This window comes from Phyllostomus hastatus, unplaced genomic scaffold (genome assembly GCF_019186645.2).
Source record: "Phyllostomus hastatus isolate PE091 unplaced genomic scaffold, TTU_PhHast_1.1 phas_contig_137, whole genome shotgun sequence".
NCBI lineage: Eukaryota > Metazoa > Chordata > Mammalia > Chiroptera > Phyllostomidae > Phyllostomus > Phyllostomus hastatus.
The window spans coordinates 4,597,689-4,623,138 of record NW_025333583.1 but is presented as its reverse complement, the minus strand read 5'-3'; the positions used below and the strand labels follow the sequence as shown (position 1 = coordinate 4,623,138).

The window sequence follows — 25,450 nt, the reverse complement described above, 5'->3', positions numbered from 1 at the left end:
GCAGATTTCCACCGGGTGACTCACTGGGAAGGAAAGGTGGGACATGCTCTTCGGACCACGAAGGAAGCAAACCCTGTGCCCTTCCCCCCCCCTTTTTGCCACAGAACACCAGACATCAGGACTAACAGAAAAGCAGTTAAAACTGGATTTGGTGAGCCGTATCGAAAAACTGTGTGTTTCCCCTGCCTTCCGCAAACTCAGATTCCGCCCCCCACCCCCACCCTCCGCCCACCACCCCCACGAACAGTCACGCACTGATGGCCCTGGAGCAGGAGCGTGCGGCCTTTCCTTCCCCCGATGTCCCACATGATGATGCTGTGGTCGGACGCTCCGGAGAAGAGCAACCGCTGGACAGGGTCCCACCAGAGACAGGCGATACTACCTGGGGGTCAGGGGGACAGAGGGAGAGAGAAAGGAAGGGAGGGTGGGAGGGAGGGAGGGGAGAGGAGGGGGCAAGAGCGGATGGAGAGAGATGGGGCCGGGTCGGGGGAGAGGAGAGCGGTTAAATCCAACTGTGTTAGGTCACACGCATCTGACAGCTGAAGACCTGGCTGGCACAGCCGGGTCTTTCAGCAAAACCGTGTCTTTGCCGTACAAAGGGCCATTCAACACTTTGTCACGAGTCATGGGGAAGGCACAGCACACCCATTCTCACGGGCTGTAACATTAAAACCTTCAGCTGTACATCCAATTACTTTAAATGCGGAGATGTTCAAATAAAGTTTTCCTTGTCCCGTACCACAAAATTACAAACAGCTGCGTATGAAGGGTGCCTATGTTTAAGAAAACTAAGTGCCTCAAAAAAGAAAGCTTTGCAGGTAAACCAAACAATTTTACCAGAGAATTTAGATTAAAAAATCCAAACCGTACATTTCACACTCTATATTGACTAAACTTATCAAATTAGATACCCTTGGGGAAATCTTTCTTTTTACAGATTTCCCTTTCAACAGATCTCATCATTATGCTTCTTGCCTAAAAGAAAATGATCGATAAACTTAATGAAATTGAACCAGTCATTCAAGCTAATATTTTTGGTGGATATATAGCAAATGAAGGAAGCCATATTCAAAAGCAAACAAGAGAACTGGTTTCTCACAGAAACCCGTCGGAAGTGGGAGAAAAAAGCTCTCTGCAAAACCGGCTTCAGGGATGATTCCGTGTAAACCCTGACCCTGTTTGAACCTATGCCCCGCACACTTCAGCCAGGGGCCCAATGGCAGACAGAGATCTTTCCATGCGAACACAGTCGCCACAGCCCAGAGAGCGCTGGCGGGCCTGGAGTCAGGGTCACGAGAGTATTAGTCATGAACGGAAAGGGGTGTCTTCTGAGGCTGGGCTTTCCTGCCCACATCTATGCTCACTCACTGCTCTTCTCGCCCCCTCTCCCCTGCAGGGCCCCGGTCTGACTGACTGCATTTCACCTAAATAGACTGTCAGTGTGGAGAACATTCCAATTGCTACACTTAAGACACTATTTCCATGCAACTCCATCATTAATTCTTTTCAACAATTCCCCAGTTCGTCAATCCAAACCAGATGGCCTCAAAGCTTCTAATCTGTTGTTACCCAATACGGCCAACGGGGCTTTAAAACCCTTTCCTGGAGCCTCGCCAGCTCACCGCACGGCAGAAACAATGAAGTCCCACCGGGTCACTCTTGTCCCTCAGTCCCCACCCAGGGGGGTTTCCCAAGCAGAGGCCGAACCAGCCCACACGTTTCTTCCAATTGTATTGGCCCACTAGGTGGGTCTCGTTCAGTGTCCCACAGACGGACAAATTAAAGATAGTAACAACATCCTTACAAAGGTTTTACCATTTACGAGAAATTTTAAAAGGTCTTTGGAAAATAATTAATTGGAAAATGAAAACAAAGTAGCAAGTGTTACGCACACAAGCAATCTAGATTTTGCCAACACGGAACCCAACCCCATACCCTACGGTCACTTCGTGCTCACTGTTTGAGATCAAGGTCCCGGATTTGGCCAATCCCATGGCGATCTGACCAACCACAGGGCTGAGAGCGAAATTCAGATGCCCGAGTCCGACAGAACACCTGTGGGGAAGGACACAGCCTACCTTCATGTCCTTTGAGGGTGGTGATAACGGAACAGGTGTTCTGTTCCAGCTTCAGCAGGGTGATCTGTCCAGAGTAATCGCCAACGAAAGCGTACTGAGTATCAAAATCGTACCTGTGGGGAGCAGTCAGGGATCTCTAACACAGTCCAGCTCCAAGTTATAAGGCAGAAAGTGTGCGCTTTAGACAGAGGGTGCACAAGCCTAAAATGACGAACAAGGATGCCCAACTGAAAAGCATGCTATCGGCAAACACTGAAGAAAAAGTTTTAAGCTGGAATCATGGCAGCAATTAATATTCAATCATTCAACAAGAACTCATTGAGTACCTGTTATTACTGTAACCAATATCCTAGAACCTGGCAGTAAAAAAGGTAAGAGCTGACAGAAAAGTCAGGCATGAAAATAAGTAGTTACAATCAAATTCTAATAAAATGCAAAAATGTAAAATACTCAATAATGAACAAAGCAAGAAGGAACCGGAAGAAAACGGCTCTTTATGAAACACCCGCGGAAATCATGCAACATCGACAGCCAGCCCGACACGAGCCCACCTCTCCTTTGGCCTGGATGGCTTAGCCCAAAGCAGAGAGGATGGTTCACCGTAAGTGGCGAGAGTTGAATACACCAAAAAGCAGGGCAACAGCAAACTTAAACTTTAAAAATATATTAACTCGTCACTTTCCCAGTGACGTTACAGCTCTAGAAATCTGTGGCAGATCAGCAGCTGGCACACAGTAGGGTAACGACTATTTCAAGGTCAGAGGGAGCACCACGGGCCGGGCCGTCCTGGCAGTTCTGGGCCCTTTCCTGCCGCCCCACGTGAAAAGCCTAACTCAAAACTGAAACACGTATGTAGCACATAACATATCTGAGTGTTTTCCCTTGTTTCATTCTAAAGTGTACAGCACTGTTTTAAATATCTCATGCTGCACGTTCCTTTATAACAAACATTTTTTATGAAGGCTTTCCATGGGAAAAAAAAAAACTTTACGCCGCCAGATGTCCACCCCTGAAAGAGAACTACAACAGAGCCTTTGCCTGCAGACGGCCTTGACCTTGCCGTCACTAAGAAGCACAGCCACCACAGCCAGCCTTAAGCAAGGGCGAACTCTATGTGAAAAAGATTCCATTACGTAACAGAGACATTTAAAAGCAGCAATATCATAACTATTTGGGGGTGCTGAAGCACCTTTGAGAGTATTATACGAATGATGAACTCTCTCCTCATATAAAAAAACTATGACCTTGTTGCCCATTTATGAACTCCAGGGTCACAAGCCTTACTATATTTCTATTCTATTGCATGGTCTGTAAATAACCAATCACTAGAAGGTCAATTCCTTCTTTTTTCCTTTCTTAATACAAAAAGTCTTTTCTTTTACTCTGAAGTGTAAAGGAATGAGGGGAGGGATTTGTATTAATGGGGGTTAGGTTTCTCAAGATTTTCTATTAAAAGCATATAGTACTTCCCAGCAGGGAATGATATCCATCTATTATTTTTAATAAATCAATTTTATACCAAGAAAAGCAGATACAGCAATTCTTAGATTTTATGTGAAATGTCAGGAATCACTCAGTCTTTGGATCTCAACAATTTATTCTTTTTTAAAAATTTGTTCTTTTAATTTTTTAAAAATCTTCATTGGAGGACATTTTTATTGCTCTTAGAGAGAGGGGAAGGGCAGTAGAGAGAGAGAGAAGTAGGGAGGGAGAATGGGAGAGGGAGGGAGATAGAGAGAGAGAGAAACATCAAGGTGAGAGGGAGACATCAATCAGCTGCCTTCCCATATGTGCCCTGGCCGGGATCAAACCCACTACAACCTGTGGGTACCCTGACTGGGAATCAAACCCACCACAACCTGTGAGTGCCCTGACCGGGAATCAAACCCAATACCCTTCAGTCTGTGGGATGACGTTCCAACCAGCTGAGCCACACTGGCCAGGGCTGCTCTTTATTTTTTTGTTTGTTTGTTTTTTCTTTCTTTTCTTTTTGTGTATTTTTTCTTTTTTTAATTTTTTTTTAAATTTTTTTGGTTTTGCTTTTCATTCTCTTTTTATTCTATTTTTTGGGTTTCTTTTTGTCAATCAACGTGTTCAAAACTGATTTTCGAGACAAGAAGGCCAGAGCAGACAAAGCCCCAGCCCTTGAAAGGATACTGCAAGCACGAAGCCCAGGACGTGAAGAAGTGCCTCCCGAGCGCGTCCCCGCTCCTGGCGCACATCCAGCTGACACACTTGTCGTGGCCGGTGCTAACCACCCACTCCGTGGCCAAGCTGAAGATGATCGCGGACACCCGGTTCTGGTGAGCTGCAGGAACAGAAAGGGAAAGTCTGCGCCCTTCAGGAAGAAATGAGGCCTTCAGAATCCAGTCTCCTGGGTGAGAGCGGAGGTCGGCCTCCTCGGCCTGGCTGGCCTGGGGATGCCCATCAGTGGTGGTTCCCCGTCAGTAGGTCATCTGCCCTGCCCTTGACCCTCCCTCCGTCTCAGGCTCCCCACAGCCCCGCCCTCTGCCTCCCGCCACACAGCAGACAATCAGAAGCTACACATCATTAAAGAGTAATGCTCAAGAGGGATTCCAGTAATAGATTAGAGGACAGATTTTTACTCTGCTCTAAAAAACTGTGACTACCAATGAATTCCACATGGAAAGCAGCACTTTTTCTAAAAGAGTAATTTTTTTAAATTGTCTGTAACTTTAGTGTTTTGACCTGTTAGAAAACGTTGGCATTGTAAACAAGAGCAACTATAATTTTCTGAAATTAAAAAGCAGTGTAAGCAACTTGTGTGCAACTTTTTATTATTTATAAAGACAAAGTATGATGAAATTCTATATTCCAAAAGTAGCTGAGAATGAGGGAAGTGTTCCATGACCTACCTTCTGGAAGATTTGTGCCTCCAGGTTAACTGTAAGCCACACAAGGGCAGTGACCTGTCTACTTCATCTGGTCTGGTATCCTGCACGCAGCAGGTGTTTAAGACATGCCCAGTCTGATGAATGAAGTCAGAGGCCAGACAGAGGAACCTCTAACCTTGCTCTCGGCTGTACAGGCTGCTTCAGAAACACTGAGGAACTCTCTCATAAATTAACTAGAAAGCACTACGGCTCCCTGGGAGTATGGGCAAAAGCATGAACAGATACTCATAAAAGGTGACCGAGGGTTAACATTAAAGAAAGCATAAATAAAGCTTCAGGACTACTCTGACTGTCAGACCGCATACAGCACTTACAAGGGTAACGCCGCCAAGACTGAGCGGCAGCCCTCTCCGCCCCCACCCATGCGGCTGCAGGGGTGCACGGTTGCTGGGAAGTGGCTTGCAAAACAAATCTGGAGCATTTACAAACTTTTTAGTACTTGGCCCTGTTACTCCACTTTTATGAATTACCTTAAATAGAAGTAGTTTAAGGACACGCACACACCTATATACACACATATGCAATACACACACTCACAGATGTATATACACGTACATACATATTTGCTATCATATGTTAGTGGGTACTATCAAAGAATGGAAGCAGTACTCATGCTCAAAAATAGAGGGCTGGTTCAATTAACTCTGACACATGTATCCAAATGGAACGGCATCCAAAATCTCAAGTGTTCATAAGCAGGAAAAGAATGGCAAATAATTCCAAAGAGCTAACAGCCTCTCATGTAACTGGGGCAACAAAACTAAAAAGTTACTGTGAAAACCTGATTTGATCCCAAGAGCTGGTGCCCCAGTTGAGTGTGTGTAGATCTGTGTGTGTTGTGTATGGCCAGTGTGTGTGTGGTATAGTTACCTGGGTAGGTCTTGATAAAGTTCATTTTATTAAAATCTTCAGAAACATGAAATTCCTAAAAGTAAATATATGCAGTAAGAAAACAGTTATGGTTTTAAAAACAATAGGAACTTAACTTGCAAAACAAAGTGAAATCTGGAGGGGGAGGTGGGAGGGGATACTGGGGAGGGGGAGAGGGGAAGGGCTTCAGGAATGACTATAAAGGACTCGTGGACAAAACCAAGGGAAGGGGAGGGGGTGGAATCAGGGGAGGGAAGGGGATGGCTGGGGTGGAGGGAAAAGGCAGAAAACTACTTGAACAACAATAAAATTAAAGCAAAACAAAACAAAGTGAAATCCAAAACCAGCCGTCACCAGCCCTGGGACTCCAGACTCTCTAACAACTCGCATTCTCCGAGTCAGACCAGTCCCCAGGCCGCCCTCCGCCCCTGGTCCCCTCGGGGGAGCCGACTGAGGAGGGGAAGCTCCGCTGCCCAGCACAGCCTTTGCACCCAGTCCCTCCTTCACAAGGCAGCGCCTGGAATTCCCTCTCCCTCTGACTGCAAAGGAAGCGTCTTATTAATTTTCCTCTCTTGGCTGTGCCCAAAATTCCTCAAGATGATATGTATAAAGCAAGGTTGCAAAGACCCATTACTAACTGAGTCCTCAGCTACAGTGGAAATAAAACATAGGGTATTTCAGCAATGTACGGGAGGAATTATATGTATTTAATACATAAATCCACACAAGAAAAGGAAATTAAGAGGTTGTGGGTGGTATCCATTTTTTATACTCTTGTAATCTCCAGAGTTTATAGACTATGTAAGGCTTCATAATTAGGAAAAATTTAATAGTATATACTTCTTAATGAAAGAAAATGAGCTTCAACATAAAACCAAGAAGATAACACTCTAAAAAAAAAAGGCCCTAATCAAACATTCTATTGACCAATGCTGGATCAATATGTTCTTAATGCTCTAGGTACATGGACGTTGTAAATTGCTCACTGCTCAGACTGAAAAAAATAAGAATACTAATCCCTTGTTCTCCATCCTGGTTTCACAAACTCCAAAAAAGTATTAGCATTTCACAGATACGGATCTGTGCTGCTGGGTGGGAGGTCGCCAGATCAACAGCTAGTTAACTGAGGGTGAACTGGGTTTGCACCGCCCCTTCCCGCTGAAGGGCACTCAGAGCTCCTGCAGGCCAGCCTATCACATGCGCCCCCGCACCGGGGCCACGGGAAGGGCCCCTCCCTAGGAAAGTTAATGCACAGCCATCGCCACCACTGGAGAAGCTGTTTGAGGCTTGCAGTTCATGGCTCCTTGTTGTATTTGTACATACACTTCACCCATAAGGTTCTCCCATAAATCCCATAAAATTTTCAGGAGAAAAGCGAGAATGCTGGCATTTACCATTACATACTATATTTATAGCAGCCCCAAGCTCAGGGGGCATCGACCTAACCAACCCCAACCCCACAGCACCGGGTTCCTCCCCACCTGCCCTCTACTGAGTGGACTCTTTGGGCCGAGAACCTGCCTTCCACTGGCCCTTTCCTTCTTGGCCCAGAGAGACACAAACAACAAACACAAACTGAAGAAGAAACAGACGATCTGTAACAAATGAAGTGATTAAATCAGTAGTCAGAAAACTTTCCACTATGAAAAACCCAGGACACCAGATGGCTTTTCTGGTACCTGCTTCCAAGCCGCAGGTCCGAGTCTCTTACTGTTCAACAAGTTTTTTAAAAAATTAAAAAAGGGCTTGGATATTTCTCCAAAGGAGATACAAAAAATGACCAATGAGTGTATGGGCGGCATGCATCACTAGTCATTAGGAAAATGCAAATACAAACCACATGACATGCCACTTCACACCCACTAGGATGGCGAGAGTAAAAACAAAACAAAAACAGCAGAAAATAACAAGTGCTGGCAATGATGTAGAGAAACTGGACCCTATGCATCAGTGGTGGAAATGCACAATGCCTTGGCCACTCTGAAAACAGCGCAGTGGTTCCTCGGTGAGTTAAACATGGACCCACCATATGACCCAGCAATCCCACTCCTAGGTATGCATACCCAGTGGAATTTAAAACTTAGGTTCACACACAAGCTTGCACACGAATGTTCACAACAGCATTATTCATAATAAACACAACGTGGCAACAGCCCAAATGTCCATCAACTGAAGGATGGATAAACAAAGTGTGTCTATCTCCGTAATAAACAAAAAGGAACGAAGTTCTACTTCAGACTCCGATGCAGATGAACCTTAAAGCATTATACTAAGTGAAAGAAGTCAGACATCAAAGGCAGATCCTACTTCCACAGAATGTCAGAACAGGCAAACCTCTGGACTCAGAAAGTAGATTAGTGACTGCCAGGAGCTAGGGGAAGGGGCAGTCGGGAGAGACTGGTAACAAGCTAGGGGTTTCTTTGGGGGAGGGGTGTGGTGAACACGTTCTGGAATTAGAGAGTGTTAATGATCGTATAATCTTGTGAACGTACCACCAAACCACAGAACTGCACACTTTAAAATGGTGAACTTTATGGTATGAATTATATCTCAATTCAGAAAAAATAGATATGTACACACACAGACACACAATTTGACCCACAAAAATACCGATCTACAGTACATTGGGAAACGTACACATCTGGTCCTTCACCAAAGATACCCTGAGAAGCACTGTCTTAAAGGGCTGCTGCACGAGCCGTCGGCTAAATGCCGGGTCCCTCACCGCGTGCTCCTTCCCCTCCTCGTCACACTCACACGCCCAGGCTCTCCGCCACGCTCTCCTCCTCGCATGGCCTCCGTTGTGGCCCAGGGATGGAGACTCCGCTTTGCGGGCTACAGCCCGAGCACCCGCCATCCATGGTGACAGCATTCTGAGTTCTACAGATCTAACTGGTTTAACATTAGGCACTCATTAAAATTTTAATCCATTTTTAGGTCTAAGGCCTGCATTGAATTCAACATTGTTTATGCCACATTCATTGCTAACTTTACTTAAACCGTCCAACAGACGTGAACTTGGGGAGGCCAGTGCAGTGGGTACGGTCTGGGAGGCACCTACCATGACGGCCCCGTTGTCCTGGCCCACGAATATCCGCCTGCTGTCGTGGTGGTAAGTCATAGCAGAACAGGGAGCTGCCGGGGAGACAAAGACCACGTTACCAGCAGAGCGAAGCACTGTCACTGTTCAAAGTTCACTACTAAAAAGAGCTACATGATTTAGGTTGGACATTTAAAAGGGCAACATGACTTTGTAAAAAATAAAAATGATGTAAACTGAAAATGCTATTGGAATTCTTTCTGTTGCTTTTGTTTAAAAATCTCATACACAATTATTTTTAGAACTTTGGGTGAAGCGATTCAGCACGAAGTTCCGTCTGGCTGAAACCCCGACCTCTTTCTGGAAAGGTCTGGGGGGACCAGCACTTGCAGCGGGCAATCTGCACCCAAACTCAGCCCGCTGTCCCGCCCCCGCCCCTGTTCCCATCGCAGGTAAGAGGAGCTGTGGTCTGAGGAAATGGGGCTCCCAGCACCACGCTTCCATTCTAAGGCATCTGTGCACAAGCTGAAAAGGCCATTTTGGAATTACTTCCCCCCACCATGGCCAAAAACCGTTCCCTTGTGCAATGACACACACCACAGTGTGTAGTTAGTGAATTTATGAGGTGTAGACACTTTTCGCTGTCCACACCAGTCGGGGGGCTGGGTAGCACCTGCTGCTCCTCCCCTACAGAGGCCCCTCCAGGCTCTAGCTGCCCTTCCAGAGTATGCGGGCCCAACGGCAAGTTTCAGAAAGGAGAAACTCCGCATCGTCTCCTGCTGCTACAGATCAGAATTAACACAATTCAGAAAATGGAACATTAGGCCCTGGCTGGCGTAGCTCAATCGACTGAGCGCGGGCTGCGAACCAAAGTGTCGCAGGTTCGATCCCCAGTCAGGGTACATGCTTGGGTTGCAGGCCATAACCCCCAGCAACTGCACATTGATGTTTCTCTGTTTCTCTCTCTCTCTCTCTCTCTAAGTGAATAAATAAAAAAAAATCTTAAAAAAAAGGGAACATTAGGAAAAAGAAGTGTTGGGGTTTATTTGAGCCTAAAGAATTTTAACTGACAGTGGGAGAACCACAACAAGGAAAAATAACAACAAACAAATTTGAGTTTACTCTGAAATAAAATTTCTTATGAAAAAGTGAAGCAAAAAAACCTTACAGATGAAGCCACTGTCTGAAAATTGTTTAATGTAAAGTTCTCTCTCCACAATGGGCTGACATGCTCCAATGAAGGAGAAAAATGAGCTAGTGTACATAATATTGGATTGTACTCTAAGGCAGGAGCACAGCTACCGGCGTGGTCGGACTATGGAGACAGACTGTGTGAGATGCCGCCAAAGAACGATCTGGTTGAAAGGCAGGTACTACGTTTGTCCGCACATGAGACAATCAAAAGTGACAAGAAGCCTGTACACCCTCATCCACAACGTTGGTGTTGAAGCTGCAAAGAACGGTCATGTTTAAGAATTATAACCACCAAGATATATACATCCTCAGAACAGAGCTCTTTAATATCCATGCATAAAATCATCATTGGCGAATCAATTCACACTTTAATACTTTCAAAGACTCACTGTCATCATTTTTACTTACTTTTCAGTTGGTACTAAATCTTAAGGTTTTATCCTCCTTTTCCATTCTTTCTATGCCTAACACTCCAACAAACTGTACATAAATATGTAAGATCTCTCATCTGTGTCAAAATCACAGTGTGCTGAGATATTTGATGAGACCACGAAAGACTTACAGTTGAAACAAAAAGCTTCCTCAGTTTGTTTTGTATATAAAGATGTCCTGGCTTTTTAAATTTACTTTCTTCCTGGAAGAGAAGCTTCTATTGAGATAAGCAATATTTTTTTAAGTTTCTCAATTCATATAGTTTTATAAACAAACAAAATAGAAAATCGGTGGCCTTTCCAAAAGGCATCGCTGTGATCCAAAACCACATGCTTTAGTTTTGTAAATAAAGTATTCGGGGGTTTTTTTGTTTTGCAGCAGCACAGCCAGCCTCCTTCTTTAGCACGGTTTACGGTTGCTCTCATGCTACCAGGGCAGGAAGCTGAAGAGCCGCACAGAGACCGGCCCTTTCAGAACAAGGTCACGGACCCACTCCATAACCGTGGCAGCGGCCAAGTTTTGGAGTCAGACAGGCGTGGATGGGAACTCCAGCCGCAAGCGATCAATGTAACCCCTCTGGCCTATTTCCTCACCTGCTGATGGTGAAACATCATCGATCTCCCTAAGGTGTGATGATTTCATAAAGTGACATTATCTTTTAAAAAGGCACAAAGCACGCAATAGACACAGACAGGAAGAAACACTGTTTTTCTTTAGCTAAAGCAGATTCCGAAAGTTATCTCTGCGATGGGAGGCAATGTTCTGTAACTCCGTTGGACCGTGTGCAGCAGTATGCTAAGGTTTGGCTCGCTGGTCGCTGTCAGGTCGTAGAAAAAAGTCTCAGCTGGTGGGTGACCACTAAAATGTCCTGAATTGGGTAATCTACAGAAAGTTTTTAGAGCCGACACAGCACTTTTCTTCTCAGATTTTGAATTTATTTTGAAGTCATTCTAAAACAGACAAGTGACTGTTTCTCACAATTCATTCGCTGTTTTCTTCTGGCAATGTTTCTGCATTTTTATTGGCACATACATCTACAGATGCCTGCAATAAGGAAGCTTCTGGAAGCAACAAGACAAATATGTGTGGGTGCAAATATGCGGGTGTCAGCCACCACCAGCAGAGACGCTGGACCTGTTCTTTCCAGTTTTTACTGGTCTTCTCAGCCACAGTGCTCTGGGAGCCACTTCCAGAGGGCACCTTTAGGACAAGTTAGCAAAGGACGGCCACAGCCATGTGCCCAAATCCTAAGAGCCAAGGAAGAGTCCCCACTTCCACTGACAGGTTTTGGTGCCCTGGGAGAGAAACTAATCACAATACTGTGTACTAAACATTTGGGAGAAGTACAAGTCAAAGAGTAAAGGGATTAAATGTAGAACAAAACCCATCTTTGTCTCCCTCTGTCTCTCTATTTTAATGAGCATGAACTCCAAGGTTGAGGACTCAAGGAGGTTAAGCTATGTTTCAAATACAAAGTATGGGGGAAAAAAGAGATGGGAGGAATCACGGCCCTAGCTTTAACACGCCTGCTCACAAACATGACGAAACACTCCCCAGCACTGGAATGGGTTCCTCCGTTCTGCTGTTTCCAGCTACCAGGTCTATCCTTGGGCCACTGGAAGGAGTAACCAGTCTAAAAGAAGCCCTTTCTTTGGTTGGGGGAAGGGTGGGCTCGGAGGCCCAAGGTGTCCCACCCGCCTGTCCCCCCCCCACTCCAAAAAAAATCCCCAAGGAAATTTATCAAATGGGCTCTATGAGCACCTCTATTAAAACATTGGTCACGTGGTATTTCAGAGGGGGAACCAAGGTCATGCATCAACAGCATATGGCAAACAGGAGACACTACTGCTCCACACAATAAACTGTGATTAAGCTTTCTTCTAATGGGCTCCAAATTAAAAGGCTCTCAGGTGCCTTTTATAATAGCTGTCTTTACACAACCAGTCCAAAATGTGTACTTCATTTTTGCTGAATGGTTATCCAGACAGAGGAGCTGAGGAGCCTGCCCAAGCTGGAGGTGGAAGGTAGAACAAGTGAAAATCCAGATAAACTAACTCATGTTTTGTAGTGACTGATCACAGGGTCTGGACAATGCACGTACATGTGGAAATGAGAAAGTGCTGGCCCAGAACGGGGGTGCCCGGGAGCATGCCTCACACTGACTATAGGGAGTCTGCTGAATAATTAGCTGCTCTGTGCGTATAACAAACTCCACTGCCTCTGGAACAACTCTTACAAAAGTTGTTGCCAGTGTCTGGAATAACTAGCAAGAGGTCTTCTTTAGGGAACTTCATAAGGGTCTTCAGAAGCAAAACCATCTAGCATGCCCCAAAGCCTTTTTTCTTTTCCCAGAAGTTCCTCTACATACTTGGAACCCTTAACTGAGCAAAATCCCTTATTAGGGACCAAAACCACAAGGAAATGAGCAGCTCTGGATGGCCTCTGTGTGACCACTCAGGACGGCAGGGTTCAGCCCCAGCTGGGGCCTGGGTGGGATCCCGGCATCCTCCACGGGGTTTCGTTTTGCAGAAAGGATGGAAACAAGAAGAGGGAGAGAAGGATGGCAATTAGGTCTGCATGGAGGGCTAGAAACAAATGCAAGTTTATGTCAGTACAGCTCAGGGCTGTGCTAAAAACCTCAGTGCAAGAGGCTGATCCTTTAGATGTATTTTTAGAACACACTTAGCTACTGAGAAAATTATCTATTTAGAATGTGCTGTGCCTTGGACCAAACCTCTCATCGGACCCCAGAGGTTTGTCAAAAGGGTGGGCAAAAGGCCAGTTATAAGGGCATAGGGGGTGTACAGAACCTGTTTCAGGGTATCGGCTATTACTAAGTACAAAGTCACTACTAGGACAAGGTGGCAAAATTAAGGAAAACTGAGGGTCAGGGTGACAGGGCATGCCTCCCCCCCCCCCTCCAGTTTTGCTCAAGTGTGCTTCAGTTGAGCCAGGAGACCAAACTTCCTTTGCAAAAGAAAAGGCGTTTTCCTGCAGTTGCCAGGCACAGGCTGCCGGAGGTATTGGGCAACCGGGAAGCTCATTCTGAAATCTAGCAGCACGTTTTAATCAGACATTTTGAAATTCAATCATCAAAGACATTCGAGACATTTTCCTCAAGTGGAACGGTGACCGCTACTTACAGGCCATTGTGTGGTAAATGCTGGGCCAGTACTGGCCGCTGTCTCTCTTCAGCCATACTCGGAGGGTTCTATGGAGAAGAGAAAAGGAAAAACAGCAAGTTTACCTTCTTTTATGCTCCTGTGAAACTGACTCATTTTATTGGCAATACTACGCCCCACCTGACGTTACACAGTGAACCCACTGGGCAGACCCACGCAGGGGTGGGCAGGGGTAGGCCCGCAGTTGTGAGTAAGCGGAACAGAGCCAACGAAGCTATTGTCGTGATCACAACCTGCATGTCCTTCCATGCGAACCAGCTGTAGCCCTACGTTTGCTCACCCCTGTACATAGACTCACGTTCATATAGTATATAATGTATTTATATATAGTACCTATGCTACAGGCGCACACACGTTATATATAGTTACATATAGTATGACCACATATGGTAAGTTATATAGTAGTTAGGAGTCAGGACTTCAAATAACTTTGACAATATAGAAAATGCGCATTGTCTAATGACCTACATACCAACAAAACTGAGATTACTAACTGCTTTTCTTGGTAAAAACAAACCGGGAACCTGGTCGCTTGACATCTGAGCCAAGTGAGGCGAGTGGCAGACACACGGGGAAGGAAATGTTTCTGGAACCGGGAGACGGGGGAGCGGAGCCCACGCTGCCGTTCATTCACCCAGAACTCGCGTCTCCAGGCCCCGGGCGGAAACCAGTCCACGACCGGCCTGCCCGCCCGCCCCTGCTCTCATCAGAGACCATGCAGGAAGACAAGGAAATCCGGTGCACAGGCAGGAAAATGACAAATCACCAAAACAGTCAAAATTTAATCCTTTGGCTTATCGCTGCGGAAAAAGAACAGGGAATGCGGTGACCCTGCTCGCCCACTCGCAGCACCTGCGTGCTCACAGCTCCAGCCTCTGCCTCTCCTGCGCCCCGCCGCGGCGGCGCAGCCGCACTGCGCCTGCACTCCACCTGCACAGCGCCTGCACAGCGCCTCCTGTCTGCCTCCCTCGCTGACAGCGCAGTAGCAGTCGTCCCCCAATTCCGAACAGCAACACAGAAGTCGGCACACAGCCAGCACTGGACTGATGTTTACAACCTTGAACTAAAGTAACATAAAGGACTAAATGTTGACACTGTATGTGTCCATTGCGCCTGAAGTTGAAGACAAGTAAGACTGGTCCGAGAGGATAACAGGTTTGCTTCTGTGGGAGGGCACAACGCAAAGGAAGAGGAGGGACCGTGCTAGGACAGTGACTGGCAAGGCTCTGGGGACTTAGTTACATGGGTGTCTGCATTTGTGTCAGAACTTGCCCAACTGCACCGAAGATCTGTCGAGAATGCTCTATACGATTAGACTGTCATAAAAGAAAACGAAGACTAGATGTTGACCTGCATTCATTCAAATAAATCGGACGACCCGGTGGCATGACGTTATTTTGTATGTGAACTGGACACGGCCTTTCTGCAGGAGCAGGCATTTGCACAGCACGCCCTCTCCTCCTGCTGCTGCTGCCTGGTCACAATGGAACTTCTGCCAAACTGAATCACCCACAATTTTCCTTTACATCCTACCCCTAATCCCAATAGGCTAGACCAGAAATGGGCATCTGACCCTAGGCAGATAAACTGCTTCCTTCCCTGGCAAATCTGAAACCAAGAGAGAGAAAAACAGATCAGTACGTCTTCAGTAGCTGAAATGGCTGTTCCCGGTCATATGGGACTGGAGGGATGTGCACATTAAAAAAGAAAAAGGAGTGGGGGGGAAGCTGCCTGTGGAGAGAAGCAGAAGTGAGCTGAGGAGGGCTGAGGTGGAAAGTCCATCATGCCAGCTGCTCCTGGAACCGAGCTGTGTCCCTAGACTCGGGTTCTGGGAGGCAGACACCCCCGCGTCCTCACCATAAACACCCTCAGCGGCCTAAGCCAGCCTGAGTTATTTCTGTTGTTTGCAATAAGCAGAAATACTAATATACTATGTCTGCATGAGACACCAAGAAATATCCCAAACATAGTCTCCTCGTTCAAATGCCATTTAGCAGGGTAATATAAATCAGGCAGGTCTTTTCTGAGGTACGTATATTGTGACAGGAAGTTCAAGAAAGCCCAAGTTCACATCCATCACTAAAAGGCAGAGAGGGAGATCACACTAAAGCATGTGTGAACAGACCTATGATTTCTATGGTTTATAATTTAACACCTTAATTCAAAATTTAACACTTTCTGTGGTAATGTTTAAACCGCTTTGTTATTATTTGTGGGTTCTTGGTTACTGTTCAGGATTACTTGGGTTTCCTCTTACAAACCTCAGAAATTAAAACTCTTTCATGATATGCCTCTTGTTAGGTGTGAACCATTTGAACCAAGTCATAAAAATATTTAATGGCATGAGAAAATATTCATGCTGTGATGGTAAGTGAAAGCCCTATACAAAACTGATAAGTGCAGTATGACACCAACTTCATTTTAAAATGCAACCTGACCAAACCTCTATAGGAGGTTTCCAACTTTATAGGAAGCAGAAGAACATTATAAACCCTAACTCGGGAGGGCTTTTAGCAAAAACTGGGTGTGCAGGAAAGTCTATAGACGAAGGACCCAGTTTTTTTCTGCAAATAATTTGCAAGGGAGGAAAAACAGAGGCGGAGAACCAGCCTGTGATTAAAGAGGTTTAAGAGGCATATCAAGCAATCACAGTGCATGGACTTGTTTGGATTCTGACTCAGTCAAACTATTAAATAGACCTATATCATTTCATATATCATTATGAAACAATGGAAAAGATGGACGCTGACTAGCTATTTCACGGTTTTTGCGTGTTTGATTTTTAAGAACAAGCAATAATTCCTAAGAGAGATGCTGGCTCTCGCTCTCTGGTCTCAGCATGCCCGCCACAGTGCAGCTTCCTCTCAGTCACCTGGGCTCCCCACCCCTCCCCCCCCGGCCCACCTCAGGGGTGTCACCTAGCAGCGACGACGTCTCCCAAGGAGCCAGGCACCCCGCTGTCCCTGCGCTCAGAGCCCACCAGGGGCTGGTTGTTTCAAATCAAAGTTCAACGGACACGCTCAGTGCCTGTGACTCCCCGACCCAGACCCTGCAACCCAGGGAGATGTGACCCTCAAACGGCCCAAATACACGGAGCTCAGGGTATGTGTAAGTGCTCCTTCCCCACCGAGAACTCCCCTCTCCAGGTGCAGTGGTTCATCGGGGCACATTGCAGGACGGGCACCCCTGCAGTATGGCTCCCTCATCAGAAATAATCAGTAGACACTTACAGTGGTGATCCTGAGGCCAGAACTACTAACACTATACTGCATTTTGTTGACTATATTCTGTTACCTAACGTAGAACGCTTATGGATACATTTTATTACTCACGTTCAATATCGGAGATGAAGCCAAAGGAGTTGTAATAAGTGAAAGGCCACCTCCCCCCCAAGCACTGAATCTGCTCAAGGATTCTGCTCCGTTTCCAGAGACAGGGAAAGCCCAGGCACTTGAAGACTAGGGTGTCATGCCATGCTTTGTCAAGTTCACTGGCCTTCACTCACACAGGATCACACAGGGGTTGAGCCTACTGGCTACCTGGCCGTTTGGTTTTTTTAAGTGTCTACAGAACAGAATGCTGACATATTCTAAAACCCTTCAAATCACCCCAGAAGTGTGGGTCATGGATGTGTAGGGAGCTCAATGGAGGACACAAGGCCATGTGCCCGTCCCCATGTCCCCCGAGAGGAGAGCAGACTCAGGCAGCAGAGAAGTCCCTGTGAGCAGGGAACCTTAAAGGGTGTCTCTTCCAACCAGTCACCTCACCTGGAAGTCACATTTTCATTTCATGCAGCAGCAGATTGGTATTTAGAGTAGCCCAAGGTCAAAGAGGAACCTGCCCAGAACCCGGCATTTTTGAAACAGTTTTATTTCCTTTGGAGGGCAAATCACCAGTGGGCAAATCACCAGTACCACAACGTGGTCTGCAGCCAGCTGACACACCAGGAAATCAGCAAGACTTGAAAGATCTCCTGGGGTGTTTCATTTGAAAACTGTTCATCACGTCCAGGCTGAGAGGAGACCGTGCTTGGGAATCAGGTTCCAAATGAGGCCCTTGACCTTAACAGTCGGCTCTACCTCTGTATTCGCACCTTCTATCTGGAGTTCCCTTCCTTCAATTTTCAAGCTATATTCTTTCCCTTCCTTAGACAATGCAGTAAAATTTCCCACTTGCAAGATTAAATCAAAACACTCCAGCACTCCCAAGAACCTATCGGTCATGAAATTCCTATTAAGTAATGTAAGAATTTGTTGGATGTTTTCTTCAGAACTCATCTCGCTGGTTTAACAAATGGCTGTAAAAACAGGCTTAAGTTGGGCTGCTTATTAAAAAGTCAACAAATTCCTTAGACCAAAAAAAATGTGCTATTCAGGAAACTGGAAGCAAGATCTGCTATTCAGTAAATTGAAAGTAACACAATAATACAGTTTAGTAACATTTTACAGGAACAAACCATTAAAAACTCTACAATAATACTAATAAACCATACAATCACGAAAGTGTCAAGATCAGATGGCTTTATTTTTATGAAAACCACAATATTTTCTGCATAGAGGAATGTCTAAGCCGTTCTCTCCACTAAGATAAAACAGCTTAACTTTTCCTTCAATATTTTGACAACTTTACTCCCACTCAAACGCATTCCGTTTTTCTTGCTGTTACTCCCTCCATTTTTCTAGTGGATGGACTTTCTTTCATATTCCAAGGCTAGGTCCGTTTTTAAAAAGTCTTCTCTTGAACCAAAACATGAGAAACATGTTCATTCTGTGCCAAGCTCTATTTTGTAGTCACTTGAAAACAATAATCTGACATTTTTCCAAAAGGTACTTGGAAAGGAAATGTGTCATTCCTGTCAGGGCCTACGCAAACGCTCACCCCACTTCCCCACGCTGCTAGCGTCCTTGTGAAGGGGGCTCTGCCAGCAGTCTCCTCGGCCTTCTTGTTAGAGGACGGACTCACAGACAGCGGCGGCGTCTTCCACGGACACACAAGAGAAGCATCTCTATATTATATATATATATACGAGGTCCATCCAGAAAAAGTCCAGCCATTGTTAATATAACGAGAACAGTTTACACGACATCGATGCGACCTGGCAGCCAAGGAGAGTGGACTGGAATGCTCTTCTGTGAACAATGATGACTTCACTGTACTAGTCAGTGGGGGCAGTAGAGGCTGTGGAGTGAGCATGTGTACTGTGTGGCCGTCACACTCAAAATGACTGAGTGAGTAGAACAATGAATCTGCATCAAATTTTGCATTAAGCTTGAACATTGCTCCATAGAAACCATTCGGATGATTCAGAAGGCCACACTATGGGTGACTGGCAGCTTCATCATGACAGTGCACCTTTGACACTGCATCGTGTCAATGCATGACAATGCTTAATGCATCATGACAATGCATCGTGTATCACATTTCATGCAGAGTATTTGGCAAAACATCAAATCACTCAGGTGACTCAGCCCCCCGCTGTGACTTCTGGCTTTTCCCCAAACTGAAATCACCTTTGAAAGGGAAGAGGTTTCAGACCATTGATGAGATGCAAGAAAATATGACAGGGCAGCTGATGGCCATTGGGAGAACTGGGTGAGGTCCCACGGTGCCCACTTTGAAGGGGACTGACTGAGGCATCATTGTCCTGTGTACAGTGTATCTTCTATCTTCTTCAATAAATGTCTCTATTTTTCATAGTGCATGGCCGGATCCCTTCTGGACAGGCCTGGCACACAACTACGATGCACACACATGACTGCCACCCACAAACTTGTCCACCGGCATTCAGTCCAGCAGAAGACCCACTTATTTCCCAGATAAATGAAATCTCAAAGTTAGGTTGGAGTTCTCTGTAAAATATTTCAGGTTGAAATGTTTTTAAAATGTATTACTGTACAGGGATAAGCAAAGAAAGAGCTGAAAATAATAATAAAGTGCCATTTCTAGGGCTCTCGTAATTTTTTGCCAGCATTATAAATTTAAACTGACTCTTGGGCAAGAATTTTGCAATTTTGCTCCATAAAGTGGTAAACGCATATCCCAGATAATAATAATAACAACAATAACAATAGTAATGGTAATGGTAATAGCAATGACAACAATGATTGATTGATTTAGGAATTCCAGGCTTGGCAATTGATTTTGAAGAAATTAATTAAGAGGAAGAAGAAGGATTATATATTTAAAAAGGTCATATGAGCATCAGGAGAACAAAAATTGGAAAAAGTGTTAAATAATTATAAGTTAATGGCATATTAATTCAGTAGCTTATAAAGTCATTAAAAATAGCGATGAAGACCATGTAACCATGACAAAGGTTTATGAAATGTTAATTTACTTTAAAAGCCTAACACAGAACGACACAACTAAATTCCATGACTATGCCGAGTCAGGCTGTGAGGAGGCTGACCAGGGGCAGGTAGGGCAGAAGGTAACACACCTGAGAGGCACACAATGACTTTGGCTCCCGGGGGGGGGGGGGGGGTGGGCAGAGGAAGGACTTGGAGCAGAGAAGCAGAAATCAGCAGGTCCCCAGCCCCCCACCCCGGCTCAGTAAGCACTAACAAGAAGCCGACAATTAAACACCTCCTCATGAGCCAGCGGAAGCCATCCGCCCCCAGAGGACAGCTAGCTAACCCCCCCACGATGGGAAAGTACCAGCTAAGACCAGCAAGGCTGACTCACTCACACACACACACACACACACACACACACGCACATGCATGCCTGGTGTGTGACCAGAAGGGCTGTCCGTCTGAGGGACCCACGGGTGCGTGAACGTTGATAATTCTTGCTGTTTGAAGCCACTGAATCTTGAGGTGGTTTGTTATGTAGCAATAGATAATTGGTACAATGTCATCTGTTCCAAACAGTATACTTTTAAGAATACTTAGGGGATCTGATCTTAAAACTAAAAATAGCCTTTGCTATTAACTGAGTGCCACAGATTTGAAAGTACTTAGTAAACAAACAAGTCCACTTTAACTTTTAGTGGAAATACAGGATCCTCGCTTTGCACAGATGCTAACTGGAATCCTAAGAAACTGGAGAAATTACTGTGAAAGCATAAATGAAGTTATTACTCCAATGTTGTTCAATACTTTCGCCCCGTCTCCAGGGATAACAGTTCTGTCTGTCACCTTACTGCAGGAGACAAGGGAAAAGCAGGCTGGGACCCACAGTGCTGATTAAGGATAAGGCGTTCATTCCAGGAGGTTAACCTCCGGTGTGCTCAGGGATGGCCCTGAGGACCAGAAGAGGTGGAGAGGCTCCTTCTAACTCCTCCCAGCCCCTCTGTTTAGCTCCCTCAGGGATCTGGCTGGAGGAAGTTAGAAACACACTTTAGGGAATCACCAAACCTATGAAGCCTCATCTACTTATGCAGGAGCAATGGCCGACTTACAGGATGAATTTCCTCCTGAAAAGCACTGTCTCTCAAGCTGGGAGGCGTCTGTGGGGAGTCACAATCAACCTCATTTTTAAACCTATGACCCGCAAGAAGACCACACGTTTGGGCCCAGGGTGTGTCATTTTCCAGCATGAGGACCTTGGAAACCACGCCCGAGGCTGGACGGGCAGATTCCAGTAAGCACACGAGGGTGTCTGCAAAATTACAAGGCCAGGCTCCACCCTGCCTGACAAATCAGCATTTCTAAAATCAGGTCTTTTTTAAAAAATCATCTCCAAGCCCTGGCTGGCGTAGCTCTGTGGATTCAGCGCGGGCTGCAAACCAAAGTGTCGCAGGTTCTATTCCCAGCCAGGGTACATGCCTGGGTTGCAGGCCGTGACCCCCAGCAACCACACATTGATGTTTCTCTCTCTCTCTCTCTCTCCCTCCCTTCCCTCTCTAAAAATAAATAAATAAAATCTTTTAAAAAAACATCTCCAAAGAGCTAAATTAGCACAATTTAACCATATTTAAATTATAGGCTGGAATAGAGGGATGATTCAATCAATCAATTAAAAAGGAAATGCAGAGTATAACTTGTCTTACAATTTAAGCCCTAGACCTGATTTCTTTCAAACTCTAAGCAAAATCGTAAGCATGAGGAAAACTTATTTTCCAGTCGCTCTTCGGGCTGCTGATGCTGTTTGGTATCTTGGTAAATCTCCAAACATTTCTGTACCTACCGAAAAGGATCATTTTTCCTAGCCTGACAGAGAGGTGTCATTCCGGTAGCCGGGACGGATTCTGTAACGTTAAGAGGTTAGCTGAAAGGGACGGGAACAGACAGGGTCATCTGCACAATCTGCTTTTATCACATAAATAGCAATTTCCTCCCAGCACAGTCTCCTGAACTCTGCACTCTTGCCACAGAAAGGAGTCTTTCTCCTCCGGCAGCAAAGGGGGAAAGCACAAGATTTTTATTGAATTGATTATGTAAATGGAAAGGCAAAGAGAATCCAGCCTGTTTTTTACAGAAAATTAGATCAGCTAAGCAAAAATTAAAATGTCCATCCCTTCTACAGCCTGGGGAAGGAATTCCAGACAGCTTCAAGAGCCCAAGACAATGAGGGAGCTCAGACTGTGGATCTCCTGGCTGGCGGATTTTTGGGGGTATGGGGGCGGTCACTTCTATGGCACCTGCACCAGAACCTGAGTGAGTAACTCCTCTCCTAAAGCCGGATGGCTGGTTACCTACCTGGAGATAGATGTGTTCTTTTTCACTAGAGAAACAAATCCCTGCTGTTACCTTTCACTTAGCAACAAAAGGATCCCTTGTGACCTCTGGGCCTCCAAGAACGCCAGAAGCCATCTCCTCCCCTGAGAAGCAGAAGCCCCCCACCCCCCCAGACAGGATGGAGTTAGTGTCAAAGCAGGGTCCAGGACACACAGTTTCTTAACTTGCCAAAAAGATCGCACTCTAGCCATACCCCAAAAGTCTTGAAACACAAGGTCTAATCAGCCCCACTGCAGCACAGTCTGAGGCGGTAAGGGAGAGTAGCCTGTTTTAAACTTCCATGTTCCATGCTTCCTTATTCCTACAGGTCTACGGATTCACTAAATTCACACCTGAGACACCACCGCACACCCGCTTTCCTTCCCAGAGTCTGCAGTTCCGACCCGTGCTAGCAGGTGACCAGCCCCAATGAACCCCGAGTCCTGGGCCTCCCGTGAGCTTCCCAGGAGGCAGCATGTCACGCGTGTGCTCAGAACTCAGTCCGGGAGGGAAGAAGCACCTCCCACGTGACTGCCCGGGGTGAGGCCTCGTGGGAGCTCGGGCCTGGTTTCCTCTGGACTTCGCCCTGTACCTTTCCCTTTGAGGATTTTGTTCTGTGTCCTTTGCTTTTTAAAACCCTCACTTGAGGATACGTTTGCTGATTTGAAAGAGAGAGACAGAGGGAGAGAGAGACAGAGACAGAGAGAGAGAAACATCGATGTGCAACAGAAACATCGATTGGTTGCTCCCCACACACGCCCCATCCAGGACTGAACCCGCACCCTAGGCATGAGCCAGGACTGGGATCAAACCCCCAACCTTTCGGTGTTCGGATGACACTCCAACCAACTTAGCCACCCGGCAAGGGCTTGTTTTGTGTCCTTTCGCTGTAATAAATCATGGCTATAAGGACAAGCATAAGGTGGCAGTCCTCCTAGTGCGTGAATCAATGACACTGAGAGTGGTCTTGTGCACCCTGGCACATGAGGGCAGAGGCTGTTTCAAAGGAAAACTTACGACTGACGTGACGTGTGAGTAAGCAAGTGTGGAAATGATGAAAAGGCATGACTCACAATTGTACGAACTCAGGTCTGCAAGTGCCCCCCGGAATGGTGCTGTCCTATTCAAAAGGCGAATGTTTATTTTATTTGCACACACACACACACACACACACACACACATGCACAAAGCAGAGACATCTTTAGCTTTTAACGAGGCTCCAGTAATTCAATGAAAAACAGATGATGGGATAAAAATAATAATAGTCAAAACATCAGTGCTTTCTCCGTGCTGGGCACTGTTCTCGGAGCTTTCCATATACCCCAACCCTACGAGGCAGGCACTGTTACCACCTTCATTCTGCAGATGAGAAAACTATGACCAGGAACCTGGCCCGTGGCACACGGGGTTGTGCACCCGGCATCCATTTCTAACCACACGGTAAAAAAGAAACCGGATGTGACAATGGGGAGCCAGTCTGACAACAGAGGAACAACGGCATTCCCACCCAGGCTGCCTGACTTCTCACTTTCTCAATTCATTTTGCAACACAAGTGAAAGGGTCTACTACGTTCAGGCACTGCACGCCGACGAAAATACAGCAGCTAGCAGCCTGGCTTTCTGGGCAAACCATCGACTGACTCCCAGCCATGCCAGGCTTCCCTCTGAGCACAACACTTACCCATCAAGTTGTTTATTTAAGATTGTTTCCATGGGAACAGTTAGTAAATATACAAGGTGCTCCTCAAAGCACCTTAATCTGTTTAGAAATGTCTAAGAGGAAAGAAATATGTTCAGGGGACTTGCAGGTCTAACAAAAAAGAGGCTACATGCCAACCGTTTTAAGAGTTGGTTTTCTATCATCTTCATTGGTCACCAGCCGAGGCACGACATCCCGAAATATTTTAACACACACGAGACCTACGCTGGACTTGGGCCAGGCAACTCGGAGTGTCCTCTGCAGGGTTTCTGAGAATCAGTCCGGGCCCCCGAAGCAATGGCATACATACCCAAACCTCCAAACTCCACTTTTCAAAAATGAGGAGAGCAGGTCTACAGCCTTAGCTCACTCCTAAGGTTTTCTAATAACCCTTTCACGTTTTAAAAAATTCTATCCTCCAACCAACAGAGGTCTACGTTGCTGGTGCATTCCACAGGAAAGAAGTTCAAAAAGCAAACGTGTGTGTCTAGGGAATCGGTCCCTCCCGCCTCGCTGTCTTTCAGTGCCATTCTGAAAGTCAAGTCTCAGTTTCTGCTTCCCCGCCAGGAGAACGATGGCTGCAGTTCAAAGCCTTGAACTCAATGGTGAGGCTGTTTCATTTTTACGGTTTCCTGACTAGAAAGAGAGTCACACTCTATTGACTCCAGTTTTTAAAACTTTACAAACATACCATTTTACACTTTGAAGAGTGCATACTCAAGTACTCTAGTTCCAAAGTACAGGCAACTTAAAACTACACTTGAAAACACTAATTGGGGTTCAGTGGGAGAATGGAGTTCAAACAAAAGAGCTCAGGGCATCTGTTACCCCTGAACAAAACAGAAATGGACGCATGCAGAATACAGCCATTGTTAACCACCCCCCCACCCCCCACCCCGAGCACTTCTGATTAGACATCTAGGCTCGCTGCCCAAACCATGGCCAGGGACTCCAGGTACGACGGAGTTAGGCTCAGTATCCCACACTGGTTTAACACCTTTGGGGGCATTATTTGTATCTAGCTCTGTCATGTACAGTTCGGTTTTACTGGGAAATAGGTGGGTACATGTGAATGACTCCTGGGAAATACATCCCAGACACTGACCAGAAAAGAAGGCGGAGTACACATGGTTTTGTCTCCCTGGGAGTCTCCGCAGGCAAGCAAAGCGGCCAGTGGCTCGTCTTCATCGTAGAGTAGTGGTTCTCACAGTGTGGGACCAATGGCACCCACAATCAGTGTCACCGAGAACTTGGCAGAAATGCAAACCTGTGGGCTCCGCCCCAGACTTAGTGAATCAGAACTCTGGGGCGGGGCACAGCCATCTGCTCTCGAGACCTCCACGTGAATCTGACGCTTGCTCAAGTTGGAGAACTGCTGTC

At 46.1% G+C, this 25,450-nt stretch overlaps 1 protein-coding gene across 1 annotated transcript in view; it reads right to left on the bottom strand.

Annotated features, from left to right (window-relative positions):
- The window catches only part of WDFY1 (WD repeat and FYVE domain containing 1), a 41,451-nt gene that overhangs the window by 12,805 nt on the left and 3,196 nt on the right, over window positions 1–25,450 (bottom strand). Inside the window, exons 2-7 of the mRNA XM_045852961.1 lie at window positions 13,673–13,740; window positions 8,925–8,998; window positions 5,864–5,918; window positions 4,236–4,386; window positions 2,079–2,191; window positions 256–382 (exon numbers count right to left, since the gene is read on the bottom strand). Coding sequence (XP_045708917.1) covers window positions 256–382; window positions 2,079–2,191; window positions 4,236–4,386; window positions 5,864–5,918; window positions 8,925–8,998; window positions 13,673–13,740 — 588 coding nt within the window. The remainder of the gene's footprint in view (window positions 1–255; window positions 383–2,078; window positions 2,192–4,235; window positions 4,387–5,863; window positions 5,919–8,924; window positions 8,999–13,672; window positions 13,741–25,450) is intronic.